The 24,044-nt window shown below is 35.1% G+C and overlaps 1 protein-coding gene across 3 annotated transcripts in view; it reads right to left on the bottom strand.

The window, feature by feature from the left end:
• Positions 1–24,044, bottom strand: part of SPATA6 (spermatogenesis associated 6) — a 171,875-nt gene that overhangs the window by 102,336 nt on the left and 45,495 nt on the right. For all 3 annotated transcript variants that reach the window (XM_022575641.2, XM_022575640.3, XM_022575642.2), the window contains exons 4-8: positions 20,057–20,098; positions 18,883–19,007; positions 9,917–9,997; positions 5,088–5,381; positions 645–732 (exon numbers count right to left, since the gene is read on the bottom strand). In XM_022575641.2, the coding sequence (XP_022431349.1) occupies positions 645–732; positions 5,088–5,381; positions 9,917–9,997; positions 18,883–19,007; positions 20,057–20,098 (630 nt within the window). The remainder of the gene's footprint in view (positions 1–644; positions 733–5,087; positions 5,382–9,916; positions 9,998–18,882; positions 19,008–20,056; positions 20,099–24,044) is intronic.

The raw sequence follows: 24,044 nt of genomic DNA, 5'->3' as shown, positions 1-24,044 counted from the left end.
CCTAAAGGACATTATCTTTCCAGAAATATAAATAATAAGTATTATTTTGACAGCTGATATTTATTAGGTGTCCTGTGTGCTAGAGCATTTTACATGGTAATATTTATCATGTTATCTTCATTCTTCAATAAACTAACTGATTATCAGAGTAAAGTGATTTGTTCAAGAATGCCCAGTTTATAAATAAGTGGTAGAGAAAGTATTCAAATATATGTGTAAATGTATGTCCAAAACCTATAAACCTGAACTCTTTTTACAACGGTGTTTCCCAAAGTCTGTTCCATAAACTAAGTAATATATGTTAAGGAGAGGAAAAGGTTTCACGGTCAAATAAATTTAGAAATTGTTGAGCAAAACAAAAGGTTTTGTTTTGTTTTGTTTTGTTTTTTACTAAAAGATATCATAGCCTTTAATATGCTAATATGTGTTATGAATCTCAAAGATGAAGATGGTTTATAGCAGCACAGAAATTCTATTATTTTTAGAGAGTACCGACATGGGTGTCCCACAAGTTGTAAAAAGTGGCATTATACCATATTTTCCAATACAGCCAAGATTCTGTTTTTATTAATTGATGCCAAGACAAAGACTTGAATGTAGCCAAGAGAACTGAAACAGATGGAGAGAGATAACTTGTAGCTAACCATTGTGCAGCCTGGACCATCCATCTCTTTCACAGTCTCTGCCAGAAGATCCAAATAAAGCATCAGCCCTGGGACTTGGAGGATCAACCTAGAATAAGGAAGATTTCAATGTAAAATGGAGCTTAAATATTTTTTTCAGTCTCATGGTGTCAGAAAATCAATTGAAGTACATAGATCACATACCATCAAGTTAACATGATACTGCCTATACAGTTCAAGGATGTTCCAAGATCAGAGCTTAGCCGAGTATTTTGCTGTTTGTTTTTAAATAAAATTTAAGTTAAACTCCAGAAATTTTTAATTATATTTTGAATCCACTCTAAAATGAACAGATTTATAGTTGAAATGTCCATTACTTTATTGCCTAGTTTGCTTCCTATTACAAAGTTAAAAACAGGGAAATCTTACTTTACCACATTTAAGAAACAAGTTTAGCCATTTACTACTTATCTCCTTAGCATATAGATTTTGAATTTAGTGTCTTTACTTGGCTGTGTTCAGGAGTCAGCATTCTGAGTATAGTAATAAAAGATATTAACAGTTATCCACATTTTCTAACAAAAAAAAGTCAGAATGATATAAATCTGTGCAAAAAAGACAGCTCTACTCACCAAAATTAAAAAACTTTGTACATAAAAGGACAATATCAAGTAAAAAGGCAACCCATGTAGTAGGAGAAAATATTTGCAAATCATTATCTGAAAAGGCATTAATATCCAGAATATATAAAGAAACACCTAAAACTCAATCTAAAAAACTCAATTAAAAGTTGAGCAAAGGACTTAAGAAGACATTTCTCCAAAAGATATACAAATGACCAATAAGCACATGGAAAATCAATCAACATCACTAATCATAAAGGAAGTACAAATCAAAATTCTAGTTTACCCCCATCAGGATGGCCATTATCAAAAACCAGAAAATAACAAGTGTTGACAAGGATATGGAGAAATTGAACCGCTTGTGCACTCTCGGTAGGAATGTAAATTGGTGCAGCCACTATGGAAAACAGCATAGTGGCGCCTCAAAAAACTCAAAATAGGATTGTCATACAATCCAGCAATTCCACTCCTGGGTATATACCCAAAAGAACTGAAACCAGGGCCCTGAATAGATATTTCTATACTATTTTCACAGCAGTATTATTCACAACAGCCAAAAGGTAGAAGCAACCTGTGTCCATCAACAGACGAACGAATAAACAAAATATGGTATATACATGTAAAAGATTATGCAGCCATAATAAGGAAGAAAATTCTGACACATGCTGTAACATGAGTTAACCTCGATGACTTTATGCTAAGTGAAACAAGCAATTCACAAATTGACAAATACTGTATATATTAGGTAGCACTTATATGAGGTACCCAAAATAGTCAAATTCATAGAGGCAAAAAGTAGAATGGTAGTTGCCAGGGCTGAAGGGAAAGAGGAATGGGGAGTTATTGTTTAATGGGTACAGTTTCAGTTTAGCAAGATGAAAAATGTTCTGGAGATAGACGGTGGTGATGATTATACAACGTGAATGTACTTAATGTGTACACTTTAAAATGTACACTTAAAAATGGTTAAAATAGTAAGTTTTATATTGTGCATATTTTACCACAATTTTTTAAAATTCAACTTTAAAAAAAGTAATGTGAAAAGACAAGCCACAGAATGAGAAAAAATATTTGCATATCATATAACTGTTAAGGATCTAGAATCCTAAATATATAACAGAAAATTTACAACTGAATTCAACAAAAAGGCAAACAACTCAATAAAAAATGGGCAAAGGGCTTGAATAGACATTTCTCCAAAGAAGATATGCAAATGGCAACAAGCACGTGAAAAGATGCTCAGCATTATTAGTCATTAGGGAAATGCAAATCAAAACCATAATGAAATACCACTCCACACCCCTCAGGATGGCTACAATAAAAATAAAACAACAAAATGAGAATGTGGTGAGAATGTGGATAAATTGGAACCACCACACATTGCTGGTGGAAACAAAATGGAGGAACCACTGTGGGAAAGTTTGGCAATTCCTCAAGAAGTTAAACATAGAATTACCATATGGCCCAGCAATTCCACTCCTAGGTATTAAAGCAGTTGGGAATTAAAACAGGTATTCAAACAAAAACTTGTGTATGAATGTTCACAGAAGTACTATTCACATAACTAAAAGTTGAAAACCCAAATGTCCATCAACAGATTAACGGATAAACAAAATGCACAATGGATTATTCAGTCATAAAAAGAATCAAGTACTGATACATGCTACAACATGGATGAAACTAGAAAACACTGTGCTAAATGAAAAAAGACACAAAAAGCCAAACACTGTACGTCCATAGAGATAGTGAGCAGATCAGTGGTTGCCAGGGGCTGGGGAAAGAAATGGGGAGTGAATGCTTAATGAGCATGGGTTTTCCACTTAGGGTGATGAAAAAGTTCTGGAACTAGATAGTGGTGACAGTTGAACCACAATATAAATATACTTGATGTCACTGAATTATACACTTTAAAATGGTTGAAATGGTAAATTTTATGTTATATTTTACCACAATAGAAAAAAATCCTATTCTGCATAAATAAAAAAGCAAAGAATGCAGTTTAACTCTTATAGGACGGTTGTGCCAGTTTGGGAGAGTACTAGTTAGATTCTTGAAATGGCTTCTTATTCTTTAAGATTACTTTTTATACAGTGTTTGTAAAACTAGAATGTCTTTCCTAAACGTATTACATTTTGCATATTCATGTATCAAATTAAAATTTGGTTTGGTTACCAATTTTGTTAAGTGCTTTTAAAATCATGAATGCCTATGGGGCTGAGAGAAGCATACATTTATACAGTTGGAAACAATCTAGTCCTATACGATAACGTAAGCAATTTTATAAGCTTAGAAGCATGTATTTCTTTCTGTTCAACGGAAAGCTGAAAGGGAAATCATTTAAATAAAAATGTGAAGATTTATACCAAGCATTATTAAAGTTATTCTATTTTGAACAGTGACATGAAAATAATAATAAACATTTTAAGAGCAGTTATTTCCCTAAGCAACTTTTATGTGGCTAACGCTCAAAATATTCCTGGTTATCTTCGTACGTAGGCATTTTAATTAAAATGCTAATATTTCTTCAGATTAGAATTTAGCATGTCCTTTCTTTTCAATTTAATTTGCAATTATGAGCAAACAGAATTAAAGGCATTCTGAAACTGCCGTCAAACAAGCAAGTAAACATATCCGGATATTGTTCAAACCACAAAAAAATGTGACCAGAACCTATAAACGAGTTCTATAGGAAAAAGACAAGTATAATCACAATAATCTCAATAAAATATTATCATTTAAAAGCGTCCATTATATTATAAATTTTCTTTTTTACAATAAAAAATCTATTACTTAGGCTAAAATAATAAAGGATTCATAGTCAAAATATGAAAATGGAATGAAATATTGCTTAAGGCACAGCTAAATTTTTTTTTAAAGGTATCACAAAGAAAATCTGAACTTCTAGGTGGCGTATGTTAAAAAAGCGATTCGACCATCACAGGAGCATGTTTACATGTTTGTACTGATATTTACGTTTTAAAATTTGGAAAAAAATGTATTAGAGACAAAGTCAGAAAGTGTTTCATAGACATCCCAAAAAGTTGTTTTGCTTCTATAAGCACTTAAATCTTCAAGTTTATTATTATATAAAGCAATTTTTATTAATTTGCAAGCTTTTCTTAAAGAAATACTTTTAAGGTAATATAGTTTGATAAAAATTAAAGGAATTACGAAGATTCTGAGAAAGTCTTTTATTAAATATTCTGATTATAGACCCTTAAAATTAGCCAGAGTCTATTTGACTATATGGACACAAGCTCTAAACTCAAACCATACCAAAACAGGCTTCCATATAGAAAGATTAGAAACTATGTTACCCTTGAAGTTAACTCTTTCTTTCAAAGGCCTTCCTCTTCCCATCAAATAAAGATTTACTTCAAAGATCCATTATATAAGGTTTATCCAAGGGACATAATCTCAAGAGAAACTTACTTTTCCATTATAATTTTTTAAAAGGCCGGGGGAGGAGGGTGTCTTCCTTTCCACAAAGAAAACTTGGTCCTCTTTTAATACCCTACTCTGCCATTTTAGAACTAATGTCAATTACATCTCAGTTCAATTTGTAAAGTTATTACACGGTCCACTGTATGAGAGGAAAGGAAATGGCTACTGAGAGGATTTAACATGGCATTCATAATGGAGCTTGATCTCTGTCCGGTTTAAAGGCTGCAAAAGAATGTTCTTTTATCAAGTTAATTTTCCATTTTAGATTGCTAGGCTAACAGTTCAGGAAAGAAAATTATTAATATAAGCTAGAAGTTGAAAGAAATTTGAGAATAATAGTTTAGTGGAAGAACAGATTAGATCAGTTTCAAATGGAAATGCTTCAGAGAACACATACATGTCTAATCACAAATGGAGGTTTATCTGTTTCTTTTTTGAATTCATAGGGCCCCAGATTTAAATGGGCCAGCCGCTGCCTAGTGTCTTCAGATAGCTCACACATGCGTCTTTTTGTGTAAGGAGATGGAGAGTGTGATTTTGAAGAAATTGTAGGCTGTTCGTAGTTTTTTGCATTTATGCAATATTTATTTCTCTCAGGTGATTTGGATTTTTTCTTTTGTGACCTTGATGTTCTGGTTTGCAGTCTGCCATGTGATTTTTCAACTGGAGCCGTATGGTGAATAAATTTATCCTAAACATAAAAAATAAAATTCATTTGGTCAGGAGAGATATATTTCATACATATTATGACCCTTGGGTAAACCATATACATATACATATATATATAACTACAGGTAGAAAAAACCTTAAAAAGTAATTTAAGGCACATATAATCTATCAAAGCCAACTAGATCAGTCTCTCTTATCCATGTAGATCCTGAGGGAAGTCAAATCCATATCCTCCGAAATAACTCTGTCTAGTAGTTAATAAAATATACTGTACCGCACTTCTTAAGTATAACAAGTACTTTAAGAACGTTAAAGCCCAATATTTAATCATTTGAAAAATCTAAGAAAAAAAGTAAAAAAAAATATTTTTCAGTATACTAAAAAACTAATGCAAACATTGGTTTATCATTTATAATTATGTATTCAAATAACTGGCTATATAATTTAAGAGGGTTTGTTTAGTAATCTTAGCAACACACGTCTAATTAGTTGATTATAAAATCTTTATGGAGAAAACTATACGTTTCGTTCATACTATCATGATTACATACATTTGCACAATGTGAAAATCTGAAGAAAAGCTTTATACATATTTTCATAAAATGTATAATTTGGATTATACAAGGTGATTAGGATTTTTAAGATCTCTTCCAAACTAAAACTTTACAATTCAATGACAGATAACCATAACATCTTAATTCTGTATTTTTATAAAAGTAAAAATGTACAAAAGACACGTTACAAACTTTAATGACTAGTACTCTGTCTTCTAGTAAAACTGGCTAACACTCTAAAATTTTAAACACAAATGATATTTCTAAATATTTTGTGTTATTAGGATACTTTATTCAAATAGTCTCTGCCTTTAAAAAGTTGGATTACAAGTAAATAATTTAAGACCTCTTCAAGCTTTGTCTAGATTTATAAGCTTTCCAATATTAGAGAAAATGGACAGTTGAGAATCTTTGAACGTCCTCCTAACTTTATCACATTAAAAAACCACCGGGCTTCCCTGGTGGCACAGTGGTTGAGAGTCCGCCTGACGATGCAGGGGACACGGGTTCGTGTCCCGGTCCGGGAAGATCCCACATGCCGCGGAGCGGCTGGGCCCGTGAGCCATGGCCGCTGAGCCTGCGCATCCGGAGCCTGTGCTCCGCAACGGGAGAGGCCACAACAGTGAGAGGCCCGTGTACCGCAAAAAAAAAACCAAGAAAACCCACCAATCCTACCTTCCCTCTTCTCTACTTTCTCAATCCCCCTCCCTACTTGCTAAGGGTATCTATTTCTAAGTAAATAAAATACAAATGTGAAACAGGAGAAGAGTCAAATATTTTTTAAAGTAGGAAACTACTTTTTTTTTTTAAACAGGAAAGAAAATAGGAAAACAAGGAAACAAAGTTTCCTGATTAGAAAAATAAGTCCACAAGTTTCATACAGACCAGCAGCATCAGATTATTTCATCATCTTTCTTTCTTCTCTAGCTCTTGCTATGCTCCTGGACCTTCTCCCACCTTGTTCAATGACTTCAACAAGTAATTCAGAATTTTTCATCCCACTTCACCTATCTCTATGACATCACACTGACTCACAGAAGCAGCATTATTAACACATGAAAAGAACCTTTGAGGTTTAATAAAATGTTCAAGCAATGAATCTTTCCAAGAACTTAGACTTCCTATTTCTGAGCTTTAACTGTCTTTTTCTACTTCATCTTATATTTTATCATTATACAGATCCATTGCACCCTAAACTCTGAAAACCCCTTGCTGACCAAACCTTTTCCTCAACCTACTTCTTTTATTTTCACTGAATCTGTTACTTGTCCTCTTCGTCTCCCTCAGCCCCTAGATCTCTTTTCCCCAGATCCTCATACATTTTTAGGATCTCTTACCTTTAGACCCGGATGAACCCAACATCACCTATTTCAGCAATGCTGTAAAGTTCCTTCTTACCCACCTCTTGCTTATACCAAACTGAAAGGAACTCCATCTTCTTTTTTGATTACAGCTTTTGAACGCTGAATACCACTAGAGGAAGTTAGAAACGGTGCTGTATCTACCACAGATTCATACCTTCTAACCTAATCAATCCTTAATGCATCCTATTAATGCCCAATAAAACTTAAAATAGTAGCTGTTTCATACTGTTTTACACAAAATGGCTCCCTAGATCAGCCACGAGGACAATAGCACTTGTGACAAAAGGAGACTTGAAAAGTGCTAGTCTTCTTTTACTCCAGAAAACCTTCCTGCCACATGTGAATGAGCTGAAATTAGCCTGCTAGATGATGAGAGTCTGTGGCCATCACCCCAGCTGAAATCAAGCCAAACACCAGGAATGTAAAGTCCCTCTCACACCAAGAAGTCAGCCAGCTGCCAGACATGCAAGTGAAGCCCTCCTAGACCACTCAGCCCTAGCCTAGGCAGCCCAGACCAAAAGAATCACCCAGCCAATCCACACAACTGTGAGAAACATCTTACTTTAAGTTTACTAAGTTAGTGTGGCTTGTTACACAGCAAAAGCTACCTGATATAGATTATCAAACATATTAATAAAGTTACTAGTAATATTTAACTATTTACTAATAAATTCTACTTTGCAGTAGGTAAAAGAGACTACATAGAAAACTAGATATATTCCAGAAAATCCCAATAATATATTTATTTTTTCAGTCCATTCAATTGGTGGCAAAACATCAATTGTGACAAAAAATTTGAAAATAATGTGCCAAAAGGAATAAAGATCATTATAAATATTTATAAACCTAAATGATTTTAAAGAGTTTATTTCAATCACTCCTCTCTTAAAAACCGAAAATGGTTTGTCTAATTCTTAAACTGTATTTGAACCTGAAAATGCTGTTTTATAGCCATTAAAATTTTAATTGTAACTTAACTAATATTCACTTGGAAAAAAAGTGGATTTAGCATGTTGTCAAATAAGATCAGATAAGATTAAAATTCTGGCTGTTACCATTCAGATTTTAATGTAAAAGTGTATACTCTGTTGTGTCTACCATACAATGTCTTCATCTTATATTTCATCTATGTCATCTATATCTCAATTATCTTAATTAAAAAACTAATAACCTCAGTAACAGCCACAAAATTTATTAATTATATGCTATGTGCAGACACATATATTCTCCAATTTAATCTTTAAACCAGTCTTTTGAGGAACTTGAACCCAAATCTGTCTGATTCTCAAGAATATTTTCTTAATAACACCAAAGGCTATTCTCTCACATTTCTGTTCAACAAAAAACAAATGACAAACATTGAAATGGCAAGTTAGCCAAAAGCTTACAGAGGAAAATGCTAGTCCAATGAAACTACTAGTGGGGTGAAAGTTCTACATTTAGTAAGGAATCTTCCACTAAGCTGTACACTTAGAATGTGTGTACTCTTCTGTGTATATACTACACTCCTGACAAAAAAAGAAATTTCTACCCACCCAGTAAAGGCATACCCCAGTGTGGAGAGGAAACTTCTGTGAATCCAGAGGAAGCATTTCTGACAATTTACAAATGTGCACAGCGCATATCTCCAAACAAGTCAGTAACCCAGCTCTGCATTTGGCAAGTACGTATCATTAGATCTCTAGTAGCAGTGTTTCAGCTTGCATTTAAAAGATAAATAATTAGGCCAAACTCTAACATACCAAATGTCTTGCTAAACAAAATAAGAAAGATCCCCTTGATAATCTTACAATTATATTTTACCTTTGTTAGCTTGTCAGGTTACCACCCTGAGCAAATTCACTCTGAAACTGATAATGCAGGAAATTAACATTCTACTTTTTCCACCATAGGTCCAGTTCTGCCCTGTTTGGGTCCTCTAAGCTTTATATAGTACTGGCTCATCATCACAGGCTGGCCATTGTTACCCGGTCATAATGCAATCACATATGTATGAGTGATGCCTAGACATTATTAGATAACCTGTGGTCAGGGTAGCAAGATGATCCTGGTGACTCAGTAGGAAGTTAGACCAGAATGTAATATTAGATCCAGATATCTGAGTTTACTGAAGGCAGTTTTTACAAACATAGAAGGTACTTATTAGGCTGAAGTATCGAAGCTTCTCTTGATCTGATAGCACTAGAACAGCCACCAAACTAAGCAACAGTCCCTTAAGGAATTAGAGACACTCAAGAAGCTATACCCACTAACCACCTATATCCCAGCCTGAGAACCTCTGGTCCCATTCACTAAAAATGTATCCTTTGAACTTTAACTTCTTTAAGATTCATAGAAGCCTCCAATCAAGTTCTCTGTGGAACTTTTTGAAACCAACATGTTTCTGGCAGCCTAATTTCTTTCCATTAAAAAAAAAAAAAGTACCATCTACCATGTATACCAAGCTTTTCACTTCCACACTTATTAACATGTAACCAAACAACTAAGTACCTAAGATAATTGTTTTACTTAAACTAGAGACTGATCAAAAAAATGTGAAAAGAGTTGTAGCCAAAATAAAAGAATAATGCTTGCCAAATGCCCAATAAATACAAACAAATAAATTAAACCATTAGATATTTTAAATAAATGATTTTAACCTGAGTGTGGCACTTCCTTGAACTTATCAGACATTCGGTAATCACTGAGGTTGTAGAAAATTCCAGCTTTGGAGCAATTCCCTGAGGAAGAAAGAGAGGGTATTAGTAGACATTTTAATTTTTAAAAAGCTAATTATTACTGGTGAAAACACGACCTATAGTAACAAACACTTACCAAGGTTCAGCTGCTTTATTTGTTAGTTTGAATTTCTTATTAAGGATAAAGACAACAAACGAATGTTAAATGTTATCAAGAAACAGTTTTACTGCTGATGATTCACTTACAAGTGATTATATCACTTTTATGGAAAAATTCAGATATTTTTCATTTTCAAGTATTTCCCTGTCAATTTTTAAAAGATTTTTAATAATATTAAAGTCCTAAATATTTGAAAATACTTAATGGATTCTGGCTCTTTTTACTTTTACAGATTAAGATGTACTTAACTACATAATCCAGAAATACTTTGCATAGTCTCCACGTGTCAAAAAAAAAAAAAAATCACAGCTCCTGGGTATGCAGTTTTTGAAAACAGAAGAGAGATAAGTCTCTACCAGTTCTTCCAACAGTTTTTCCCATAATGTAGCTTACATTCAGATATACGAATGAATGAATCTGGTTTCTATTTTTTGCAACATTTCAATCATCAGCTTAAACACTGTTCTGAGACAAGCAGAGACAAATAGTAAAATTCAAAGGAACAGTCACAAAGCACCTGAGAAAATATTTGGAAGCACACAAGTTACATATTCACCAAAACACTAAAAGATACAGTATATTGTCTGTACCCAGGGCGGCTTCACTCTAATATATTGGAGGTCAGATATCTTACCCAGTCTTTGACCTACTAACTTTAAAGTTTCAAATATTACACACTACAAAAAGGTTAAATATGAGTTACCTATGAATTAAATGGACGACTGTTTTTCTGCAAACATACTTTTATTGATAATGCTTACTTGTTAGTTATCCATTGCTGCACAGCATATTACTTAGCAGTTGAAAACATACGTACATACTATCTCACATAGTTCCTAAAGGTCAGCAATCTGGCAGAGGCTGCACTAGTTGGTTCTGGCTTGAAATCTCTCATGAGATTGCAGTCAAGATGTTGTTTGGGCTGTAGTTTTCTGAAAGCTTGACTGAGGCTGGAGGATCTGCTTCCTGAGATTCACACAGTTGTTGGCTGGAGGACTCAGTTCTTTTCTATCTTTTAGCAAGAGAACTCAACTCTTTCTCGATAGGACTGCCTGAGTGTCCTCATGACATGGTAACTAGTTCTCTCAAAGCAAAGCAAGGAGGAAGACACAATCCTTTTTATGACTTAGTTTCAGAAGTCTAACACTGTCACTTCTGTCACATTCTATTCATTAGAGCCCCACGTTCTAGAACAAGGGAAACTACCTTTTTAGCAGAGGAGCATCAAAAATTTGGGGGACATGTTTTTAAACCACCGCAGTTCACTCTCTGACCACAAATTAAATTCCTCTCATGTGTAAACTAAACTCATGCCCTACTGAAGAAAAAGGAAAAGGAAAAGGAAAGGAAAGGGGAAAAGTCTCATCCTTTTATAACTTCAGCTTGAAATCCAGGATATTGGCATCTAAATCAAATTGTTATTCAGCTGTCTCAGGTATGGTTCTTTAAATACAGTTTCTAGGATACAGTTCCTCACAATTAGAAGACCTATGAACTAAAGAAACATGTGCCCCACATATATTCAAGGTACACATATGCAGCAGGCAGAGGATAATCACTATAGACATTCCTATTCAAAAAAAGAGAATACACGAGGCAAATAGAAATCACTGGTCCACAGCAATTCTGAAATCAGCCAGGAAAATGTTAGAAGTTTCTCACTTCGAAGTTTAGTCCTATTTCTGCTCAGAAATAACTATCCATAGTTTTTGGCTCCACTCTCTGGGCTCTTGCTTCCATCCTTTGAATTATCATTCCTTTGCAACAAGAGGTAGACAATGTTTAGAGCTATAAGTGTTCTGAGCCTGGGTCCTGTCAATAGAATTTTGGGGGTCCAAAAGCCTTTTCATTTTGTAAGGTCTCTCTCAATTTCAGACCATGCTGGTGGTGCTTCTGCCAATATAATGCTCTTAAAAATGTATTTGGTTCTCATGTGAACATAAATGGAGTTCACTTCCTTAGACAAAAGCCACACCCACCTCTACAGGGCTTCTGCTGGCCTTCAATCATCTTCAAGAACATATGTTTAAGCAGCATTATTTACAACTGCCAAGATATGGAAGCAACCTAAGGGTCCATCAACAGATGAATGGACAAAAAACATGTGGTATATATATATATATATATATATATATATATATATATATATACACACACACACACACACACACACACACACAATAGACTACTACTCAGCCATAAAAAAGAACAAAACTTTGCTATTAGCAGCAACATGGATGGACTTGCAGGGCATTATGCTAAGTGAAATAAGTCAGACAGAGAAAGACAAATATTGTATGATATCACTTATATGTGGAATCTAAAAAAATACAACAAACTAGTGAATGTAACAAAAAAAGAAGCAGACTCACAGATACAGAGAATAAACTAGTGGTTACCATGGAAAGGGGGGAGGGCCAATATAGGGGTGGGGAAGTGGGAAGTACAAACTATTAGGTGTAAGATAGGCTCAAGGCTGTATTATACAACATGGGGAATATACCCAATATTTTGTAATAACTGTAAGTGGAAAGTAACCTTTAAAAATGTGATAAAATTCTACATCTTTTTATGATAAAAACTCTGCCAGAAAGTGGGTATAGAGGGAACATACCTCGACATAATAAAGGTCATATATGGCAAACCCACAGCTAACATCATCCTCAACAGTGAAAAGGAATGCTGAAAGCATTCCCCCTAAGATCAGGAATAAGACAAGGATGCCCACTCTCATCACTTTTATTCAACATAGTTTTGGAAGTCCTAGCCACAGCAATCAGAGAAGAAAAACAAATAAAAGGAATCCAAATTGGAAGGAAGAAGTAAAACTCTCACTATTTGCAGATAACATGATACTATACATAGAAAATCTTAAAGACACACCAGAAAACTACTAGAGCCCATCAATAAATCTGGTAAAGTTGCAGGATACAAAATTAATATACAAAAATCTGATGCATTTCTATACATGAACAACAAACTATCAGAGAGGGAAATTAAGGAACCAATCCCATTTACCATTGCATCAAAAAGAATAAAACCCCTAGGAATAAAACCTATCTAAGGAGGCAAAAGACCTGTACTCTGAAAACTATAAAACACTCTTGAAAGAAATTGAAGACAACACAAACAGATGGAAATATATACCACGTTCTTGGATTGGAAGAATCAATATTGTTAAAATGACCATACTACCAAGGCAATCTACAGATTTGATGCAATCCCTATCAAATTACCATTGGCATTTTTCACAGAACTATAACAAATAATTTTAAAATTTGTATGGAAACACAAAAGACCCAGAATAACCAAAACAATCTTGAGAAAGAAGAATGGAGCTGGAGGAATCACACTGACTTCTGACTATACTACAAAGCTACAGTAATCAGTACAGTATGATACTGGCATAAAAACAGACATATAGATCAATGGAACAGGATAGAAAGCCCAGAAATAAACCCATGCACTCAAGGTCAATTAATCTATGACAAAGGAGGCAAAAATATACAATGGAGAAAAGAGTGTTTTCAAAAAGTGGTGCTAGGAAAATTGGACAGCTACATGTAAAAGAATGAAATGATAACGTTCTCTAACACCATATACAAAAATTAACTCAAAATGGATTAAAGACTTAAATGTAAGACCAGATACTGTAAAACTCCTATAGGAAAAACATAGGCAGAACACTCTTACATAAATCACAGCAATTATTTTTTTGTATCCATCTCCTAGAGTAATGGAAATAAAGGCAAAAATAGACAAATGGGACCCAATTAAACTTAAAAGCTTTTGTATGGCAAAGGAAACGATAAACAAATGAAAAGACAATGTACAGATTGGGATAAAACATTTGCAAACAATGTGACCAACAAGGGCTCATACAGCTCAATATAGCTCAATATCAAAAAACAAACAACCCCATCAAAAAACTGGCAGAAGACCTAACAGACTTAAACTGCCATCTGTATGTCATCCAAAGATGACATACAGATGGCCATCAGGCACATGAAAATATGCTCAACATGACTAATTATTAGAGAAATGCAAATCAAAACTACAATGAGGTATCACCTCACACTGGTCAGAACTCCCAAATTAGGAGTTTGGGATTAGCAGATACACACTACTATACATATAATAGATAAACAACAAGGACCTACTGTATAGCACACTGAACTATATTCAATATCTTGTAATAACCTATAATGGAAAAGAATCTGAAATAGATATATGTATATATATGTAGATATATAACTGAATCACATTGCTGTACACCTGAAACTAACACAATGTTGTAAATCAACTATATTTCAATTATAAAAATTGTATGAAAAATATTTTTAATTTAAAATGTTTTAAATGTAAAAAATAAAGTAAAATAAAACCTATGTTTAATTAAATTATTTTCTGAGGCAACACATCTTGGATCTTTTGGAGATTTTAATAAAGGATTTTACAGTCACACCTCCTTGGTTTCACCATCAGACCAAAATTTCCTGAACATACCCTAGAATGATCTTTGCTCATAAGTCATTCCTTAATTTCAACATTATCTGCCATTGGGGAAGGCTGAGAATCCTCAAAAACAGTAAGTTCCAACTCCTTTTTGTGTTATTAACAGGCTTTCCTTTTGCTTCTCTCTCCCCTTATATTTTGCTATAAGCAGCAAAAAGAAACCAGACAGCCCCTCTAATACTCTGTCTGAAAGTCTTACAAAGACCACCCATTCCATCAGGTATTTTTTTCTATATCCCACATTCCAGCTAAACTTTACACCATTACATAACAAGGGCTCTTTTCTCCCCTAATTTCCAATAAAATTTGCCTCATTTTCTTCCAAACACTCATCTGACAGTTTCTTCAAGGCTCTTCAAGCTTTCATACACACTCCTGCAAAGCTGTCCCAGCTTCTGCCCTCTCCAGAGGCTTGAGTGTCCTCAAACATGGCAGTTGGCTTCCCCAGGAGTGAGCGATATAAGAGTGAGAGCAAGGAGGAAGCCACAGTGCATTTAATGACCTGGTTTCAAAAGTCTAAAACTATCACTTTACCACAGTGTATCTGTTAGAGTCACTAAGCAGAGTCCATACTTAAGAAACTCTGCCTTTGGAAGAGAGGAGTGTCAAATCATTTGTGGACATATTTTATAAGTACCACAGCCTGGACTGCAACTTATCACTTTACCCCTCCCCATATATTGCTGGTCATATAGTAAATACTCAGTGTTTTAGCCATTATTTTTAGATCTTTCAAAACCCATGTGTATCAACTGGGGTTTCAGGGAAACAGAACTAACAGAATATATACACAGAGAGATATTTATTTTAAGGAATTGGTACATGCAATTGTGAGAGTGACAAGTCCAAAATCCACAGGGAAAGCTGGCAGGCTGGAAACTCAGGCAAAGTTGATACTGTAGTCTTGAGTGTGAAATATGTAAGCAAGCCAGCAGGCTGGAAACAGGATTTCTATACTACGGTCTTGAGGCAGAATTCCTTATTCTTTTGGAAACTTCAGTCTTTGCTCTTCAGGTCTTCAATTAATTGGATGAGGTCTTACCTACATCATCAAGGGTAATCTCCTACACTTAAAGTCAAGTGATTGTAAATAGTAGTCAAATCTACACAATACCTTCAGAGTAACATCTAGCCCCAACCTAACCAAAATAAATTTAATCATCACACATCGGAAATGTCAGTTTCCTCTATGAAGTCTACAATAAGATGTAATTTATTCAACTCAACCAAGTCATTTAAGTACATACAAAGATCTGTGCTAAGAGGTAAGATCAAAGATGAGAAAGTCACAGATTCTGATTAATATCACTGCCACCAACAAGAGGAGTTTTTCTCATGCGCTTCTAACTGAATCCACCACATTCAGCTGGCAAAGACACAATATTTGCCCCTATGATTGTGACACCAATTCCAATGTGTGGGTTTTCCAACACCACCAAGAAAAGTCTCTGTGACACCATTTGGGTGTCCTGAAATTTAACTCAGCTCTGACACTACCTGGAGATAGCGTCAGATCCCACAGGTTAAGGGCTCAGTTCCACAAGACTGCTCCTATCTGACTTCAGATGCTCATCACAAGTCCAGTTTGTCACCCACACGCTACAAATAAGAGGTTCCCACGACCCCTTCCTTGGGTTCGATCAATTTGCCACAGCTGCTCAAAGAACTCAGGAGACAGTTTACTTAGTTTACCAGTTTATATAAAAGGATATGATGACATCCAGATGGAAGAGATGTCTAGGGTGAGATATGTGGGAAGCGGGGAGAAGTTTCTGTGCCCTCACCAGGTGAGCCACTCTCCCAGTACCTCCACGTGTTCACCAACATGGAAGCTCTCCAAACCCCATCCTTTGGGTTTTATAGCCGCTTCATTACACAGGCGTGCCATTAAATCACTGGCCATTGGTGACTGAACTCAACCTCCAGCCCCTCTATTTCTCAGGGGTGGGGCTGAAAGTTCCAACCCTCTAATCACCTGGTTGGTTCCCCTGGCATCAAGCCCCCATCCTTAGGTTACCAAGGAGCTTTCCAAAAGTCTCCTCATTAACATAACAAAAGACACCTTTATAGCTCTTAAACACAGGAAATTCCAAAGGTTTTATGAGCTCTGTGCCAAGAATGGGGCAAGAAGACCAAATGTATGTTTCTTATTACAAATCACAGTATCACTGCCCAAAATTGATTCTGACCTCTCTGGTAGCAAAGCTACTAATTTTTGCAGCTTGCCCCAGGCTTAGTGAAGCTACAATTCTCACTGGCTATGCAGGGTATGAGAGCTGTCCTAGGCAAGATGACCACATACTTCTGCCATTTTTACCCAAAGTTTTAGCAGCTATTCAAGCACGGATACTTCTTAATTTGTCTTAATTGTCTTAACTGCCGATCAGTTTCCAGTGCCCTAAAACTGCGGCTTGTGACAATTTGGCCAGTTTTATACTTGTGTGGAGAGAGTAACTGACAGACCCTTCACACCATCATCACCAGAAGTCTCACTTTTTATACTGTTAAAAACAACAGGCCCAAAATTGAGTTGCTTACGCTAAGCCCCCTGTCACCAAACAGATTTAAATTAATTACAGTTTTGGCTCTCCCAGAGATGGAATCTTAAACCAGTCAATCAGGAATCGCCTGATTAGCACTCACGAGGTAATCCATCTGATTAGACCCTCTGCCATCCCCTAAAGGAAAGGAACCTTGCAATAATCAATACACTTTTTGGCCTAGTATAATGTCCTTGTTCCTGCTCCCTTCTGGATATAAAAATCTTTCATTTTGCACAGCTCTTTGGAGCTTCTTTCTATCTGCTAGATTGGATGCTGCTTGAATCAAATCAATTTTTGCTCAAATAAACTCAAAATTTTTAATATGCCCCCATTTATCTTTTAAGAATATATATAGACTTTTTGCCTTAGTAATCCAAACCTTTTGATATATGTGAAAGTAACTCAAATTCAATAAGGAAAATACCCGTTAATGGTCCATATTCTTATATTTATATTGCCAATTTGGTATAATACAGCATTTTAAATTACTTTTAAAAAAACTTTAACTTTAAAATCAGATTTTTTTTTCATTGCAGGCTTCTAGAAAGTCCCTGAAACATTCTTGGAAGACTTTTTGGGCTAATGGACACTGAAAATATCCCAAAGGAGGTATATTTTAATAGATTTGCTAGTCAACTTTTATACTTTCAGCAAGCTGAAATTTGCTATTTCCTACAGGAAATACAGGAGAAGTTACTTAATTCACCATATTGGCTCATGTAGCACCCCAATTTCCTTACTGCTCTAATATCTCCTAAAGTTAGTGAAAAATATTTGTCCAAATAATTTCAACCTAGACAACTTTCACTTTTTTCTCCTTTGAAACAGCAGGGGCTTCACTCAGTCTCTCTAGGCAAAAGGCATTTTCAGGAATAAAAATATTATTAATTATCCAATAAAACTGAAGAAGTTGCAGGAAAAGGTGAGAGTTGGCTATCACTTAATGCAGCTTTCACTTTTAGGGGTATGAATACGTATTTCCATTACATAAACGTGTAATAATTATTCTATCCAAACTCCTACTAATGTACATTTCAATTATTTCCATTTTTCATTATTATGAACAATGCTACAAACGAACATTCCTAAGAAGGCTCTTAGTATGCCAGACAGAATACATCTTAAAGCTATATACCTAGAAGGTCACAGGCTATGAGAATCTTGGCCTTCACTAGATAATCCTGAATTGTGGTTGTTCCGATTTACATGACATAGCAACATATACAGGCTTCCATTTTTCCATGCTTTTGACATTTGTCAGATTTATTAAATTTTACCAATCTTATGGCTATAAAAATGAAATCATATGATTGTTTTAATTTGAATTTTCCTAAATGCTAATGGGATTGTGCATGTTTTCAAATATTTATTGGCCATTCTTTTGGGAGAAAAATAAAGAGAAGAGAGACAAAGACATAGGGACAGTGGGGAGGGGAGGAAAGGGGGAGAAGAAGAGGAGAGAAATCTGAAGAATATAAGGCAAAATAATGCTTGTTAATTTTGGAAGGTAGATGCGTGCATTTTGGTAAAGTATTTTCATTTAGATTTCAGTATGTTTAAAATAACATCATAATTTCATGAAGCAATTATGTTTTAAACTAAATTAAACTTTGAATTAGGTCTTCACATTTCAGATATTGAGGGCTATGTGTTGGTTTTTGACAATGATCCTGCAACACGATTTGATTCAGAAAATAGTAAGCACTTACGCGAAGGCCAGATATCCTCCTCATGGTAGCCTGGCGGTTTGAGTCATGGTGCCCAGAAATTTGATTTGGACCCGGGAACATGAAATCTCGTGTATTCTCATCATATGTAGACAGTGTTTCACCCACTACAAGAAAGATATCCTATGATTCAAATTATAACAAAATATGCTATTTAGAAACAATATCATCAAGTACAAATATATAATGCCTGATGCCTTAATGAAGTACCTGCTTCAGGGTCATGGACTTAATTTTTTTTCTATGAAAGGGAAATTAAAATAAAGTTATGTTAAACGAATTAACACATTTCCTTATTCAGAAATGTCATACATACTACTAATTCTCCCTCCCCCTTTTGTAGAAAGGGGATGTTCATGTAAACTTTTTAAGTACATATGAGTTCCTAGAAAAGAAAATCCTTATAAACATATCAAACTGACATAACATTTATACATATAAAACTTAATTACCATCCCCAGAATTTTTTTTTCTATCTTCCATTCTTTTCTACCTGCCATTATGAGATATTAGGTTACATATTGAAAAAAATATAGACATTTTATAGAATCTGTGGTTACCTGGATTAGGTATATATGTGATATTCAAACATTTTAGACTACTAGCTTTCAATAAAATATAGTTCTCTATTTCTCACATAAAATAAGGATTTAAGATAGAGTCTTCTATAATCATAGAAATCAATAATAAAAATAAAACTATCCTTCAGATTTTAACTCTACCTACTGCAGGGATCTGTACTGTTTATTAAGTAGGTACAGTTTTAATTCCCCTACATTCCCAATAACAGTCAATACACAAAAACAAAGATAATGAACTACTTTATCAGCAAAAGCATATTGGTTTAGAAAAATCACAAAAACTTAAAGAAGTTAACTTTTATGAATGTCACAAAATATGCTAGGATCATATCGGGTTATTTCCCACTTTAAATTATGACTATTCAATTTTAGAACAATGTGTTCAAATATAATTTATGTCAATCTTTCTGTATATGTTATTTTGGCCTACTGACATTTTACACATAGTAGGCCAACGCTAGAGACTCAACATTGCTCTTAATTTGGGAAGAAGGGGAAAAGATGAGATTTTTTAAAAAGCATTTCATTGAAATGAGTTCACATGTCAATTACCTTATCAAAACACAATACAGTACCTGGCGGAACTAGCTGAATCAACTCAAACAATGCTGTATCATCTGAAAGTTTAAAGAAAAATTTCCATAAATAAACAAATTTATAATAAACTATAACTAATTACTTTACCACAGAAGTACCTAAAAGCCAAAGTAATTGCTCAGTAGACTACACATATGTTTATATCTTAGTATACTGTGTATATTTTTTGGTTGCTATGTATCTTGTGGATTTATTAATCTCTGGTAGAAATTAATCTTTCTAGGTTTTTTTCTGATTTTTTTAAGACTTTATTTTTTTAGAGCAGTTTTATTTACGTTGACAACAAAATTGAGAGGGAGGTACGGAGATTTCCCCTATATCCCCTGCCCCCCAAAACATGCATAGCCTCCCCACTATCAACATCATTCACAGGAATGGTACATTTTTTACCAAGGATGAACCTACACTGACACATCATAATCACCCAAAGTCCACAGTTTACCTTAGGGTTCACTCTTGGTGATGTACATTCTGTGGGTTTAGACGAATGTATAATGACATTATCCATCTTTATAATATCATATGAAGTATTTCCACTGCCCTGCTCCTCTGTTCTCTGGTTATTTATCTCTCTCCTCCCCACAACCCACCCTTCGCCCACCACAATCACTGTCTTTTTATTGTCTCCAGAGTTTTGCCTTCTCCAGAATGTCATATACTTGAAATCATACAGTATATAGCCTTTTCAGATTGGCTTCTTTCACTCAGTAATATGCATTTAAGGTTCCTCCATGTGTTTTTATGGCTTGATAGCTCATTTCTTTTAGGTGCTGAATAATATTCCATTGTCTGGTTATTCCACAGTTTATTTATCCATTTACCTACTGAAAGACATTGGTTGCTTCCAAGTTTTGGCAATTATGAACAGAGCTGCTATAAACATCCACGTGCAGGTTTTTGTGTAGACATAAATTTTCAACTCTTTGCATAAATACCAAAGAGCAGTATTGCTGGATCATATGGAAAGAGTATGTTCAGTTTTGGAAGAAACCGCCAAACTGCCTTCCAAAGCGGCTGTGCCATTTCGCATTCCTGCCAGCAGTAAGTGAGAGCTCCTGTTGCTCTGCATCCTCACCAGCATTTGATTCTGCCACTGCTCCAGACTGTGGCAATTCTAGGAATGTACAGGTATCTCGTTTTAATTTGCGTTTCCCTAGAGACATATGATGTGAAGTATCTTTTCGTGTGCTTATTTGCCATCTGTATATCTTCTTTGGTGAGGTGTCTGTTAAGGTCTTTAGCCCGTTTTTTAAAAGGGCTGTTTGTTTTCTTATGGTTGAATTTTAAGAGTTCTTTTCATATTTTAGATAACAATCCTTTATCAGATGTGATTTTGCAAATACTTTTTTTTCCAACCTGTGGCTGGTCTTCTAATTCTCTTGATTTTGTCTTTCATAGAGCGAAAGTTTTTAACTTAACTGCAATCCAGCTTATCAATTATTTTTTTCACATTTACTTTCAAAGACGACACTATGGTGTCTTTGGTGTTGTATCGGAAAAGGCATCACCATACCCAAGATCATCTAGGTTTTCTCCTATGCTATCTTCTAGGAGTTTTACAGTTTTGCATTTTCCGGTTAGGTCTATGATCCATTTAGAGTTAATTTTTGTGAAGGGTGTATGGTCTGTATCTGGATTCACTTTTTTTTTTTTTTTTTTTGCATGTGGATGTCCAATTGTTCTAGCACCATTTACTGAAGAAACTATCTTTGTTCTATTGTACTGCCTTTGCCCCTTTGTCAAAGATCAGTTGACTGTGTTTATAGAGATATATTTCTGGGCTCTCCGTGTATTTTTATAAAGATAAATTATGTCTTTCTTAAGCAGAGTGGTGAATACAGCTAGGTATATTACATAACTCACACTTTTAATATGTCTGAAGTACTTGATGATAAAGTTTTTAAATAAAAATAAAATATAAATTATGCCCTTTCTACCTTCTAAGAACCCATGAATGTAATCTTTTCCTTTCTTTAAATTCTGCTATTTTCATCCAAGGGAAATCTCAGTCATTTAACCCAATACTTGTATGTCCAGTTTTTGAGGAAATATTAAATATTCCTTGTAGCTTATCATTCGGATCTGTAATAAGAAAAAAAACTGGTAACAGTCCTACTCCTCAAGCACCTGACACTGTGTTGAAAAGGCAAACATTAAATGAAATAAAGACACAAATAAATATATAATTATAAACTACAAGTACAATAAAGGCATTCAGGTAGTGCTATAAGAGAGTATAACAAGATAATCTTGTCAGGGAGTCAGTGAAGGCTGAGGAGGAGCTCTTCAGGACTTGACCCATAGCATGAATAGGTGAAAACTAGGAGTTAGGGGGGTGGGAAACTAGAGGTTTTCAAGCAGGAGGAACAGGATGTATGAAGGCTGTAAATGGAACATAGCAGGGTAATCTGAGAGATTAGAAGGTTCAAAAACAAACCTCCTGCTAAAATCGACTTGAAAAGGTAGATAACTAAAAAATCTGCTTGAAGGCAGGAGAAACCTAACAAGGTAGTAAAAAAATTACAAGTCTGAAACTCAGTATATGAAGTAAACACAGGACTTCCCTGGTGACGCAGTGGTTAAGAATCTGCCTGCCAATGCAGGGGACAAGGGTTCGATCCCTGGTCTGGGAAGATCCCACACGCCACGGGGCAACTAAGCCCATGAGCCGCAACTACTGAGTCCACGTACCGCAACTACTGAAGCCCGCGCACTGTAGGGCCCACATGCCACAACTACTGAGCCTGTGTGCTGCAACTACTGAAGCCCGTGTGCCCAGAGCCCATGCTCCGCAACAAGAGAAGCCACTGCAATGAGAAGCCCGTGCACCGCAATGAAGAGTAGCCCCTGCTCACCACAACTAGAGAAAGCCCACACGCAGCAACGAAGACCAAACGCGGCCAAAAATATATATATAAAATTTTAAAAAATTATCTGTATTATTTTAAAAAACAGAAGTAAACACAGAGAGATAAGCCTGGTATTTGAGGTTACTTTTCCTTTTGGGTATCTGACAGTTCTGACAGAGGTAGCTAAGAGGCTAAGAAGCTGAGTACAGCTTTTGATAAGCTCATACAAAAATTGGAGTATCATGACCTTGGGAAGAGATGAGAAGGGAGGTCTGCAGGTAAGAGAAAATGGCCTGATAAAATGGCTAGGCTATAGGACTGAATCTTGAAAAGGTAAACCAATTCAAAAAGACACATGCACCCCAATGTTCATTACAACACTATTTACAATAGCCAGGACATGGAAGCAACCTAAATATCCAGTGACAGAGGAATGGATAAAGAAGATGTGGTACATATATACAATGGAATATTAGCCATAAAAAGGAATGAAATTGGGTCATTTGTAGAGACATGGATGGACCTAGAGACTGTCATACAGAGTGAAGTAAGTCAGAAAGAGAAAAACAAATATCATATATTAATGCATATATGTGGAATCTGAAAAAATTGGTATAGACAACCTTATTTACAAAGCAGAAATAGAGACACAGACGTAGAGAACAAACATATGGATACCAAGGGAGAAAGGGGGATGTGGGATGAATTGGGACATTGGGATTGACATATATACACTATTGACACTATGTATAAAATAGATAACTAATATGAACCTACTGTATGGCACAGGGAACTCTACTCAGTGCTCTATGGTGACCTAAATGAGAAGGAAATCCAAAAGAGAGAGGAAATATGTATACATATAGCTGATCCACTTTGCTGTATAGTATAAACTAACACAATATTGTAAAGCAACTATACTCTAATTAAAAAAAAGTTTAAAAAAAGAGAGTAAACTAAAAATAGATAACCAATGCTATACACTGAATATCTGTATCCCCTCAAAATTCATATGTTGAAATCATAACCCCCAATGTGATATTCAGAGTTAGGGCTTTTTGGCGGTTATTAGGGCAAAGCCTTCATTGAAGAGATTAGTGCCCATTAGTGCCACTGG

Source organism: Delphinapterus leucas, chromosome 1 (assembly GCF_059928025.1).
Source record: "Delphinapterus leucas isolate spDelLeu-1000000601 "Yukka" chromosome 1, BTC_Dleu_Yukka2, whole genome shotgun sequence".
Classification (NCBI taxonomy): Eukaryota; Metazoa; Chordata; class Mammalia; order Artiodactyla; family Monodontidae; genus Delphinapterus; species Delphinapterus leucas.
Note: the sequence above shows the minus strand (reverse complement) of the source record. Positions and strands in the feature narration are given on the sequence as shown.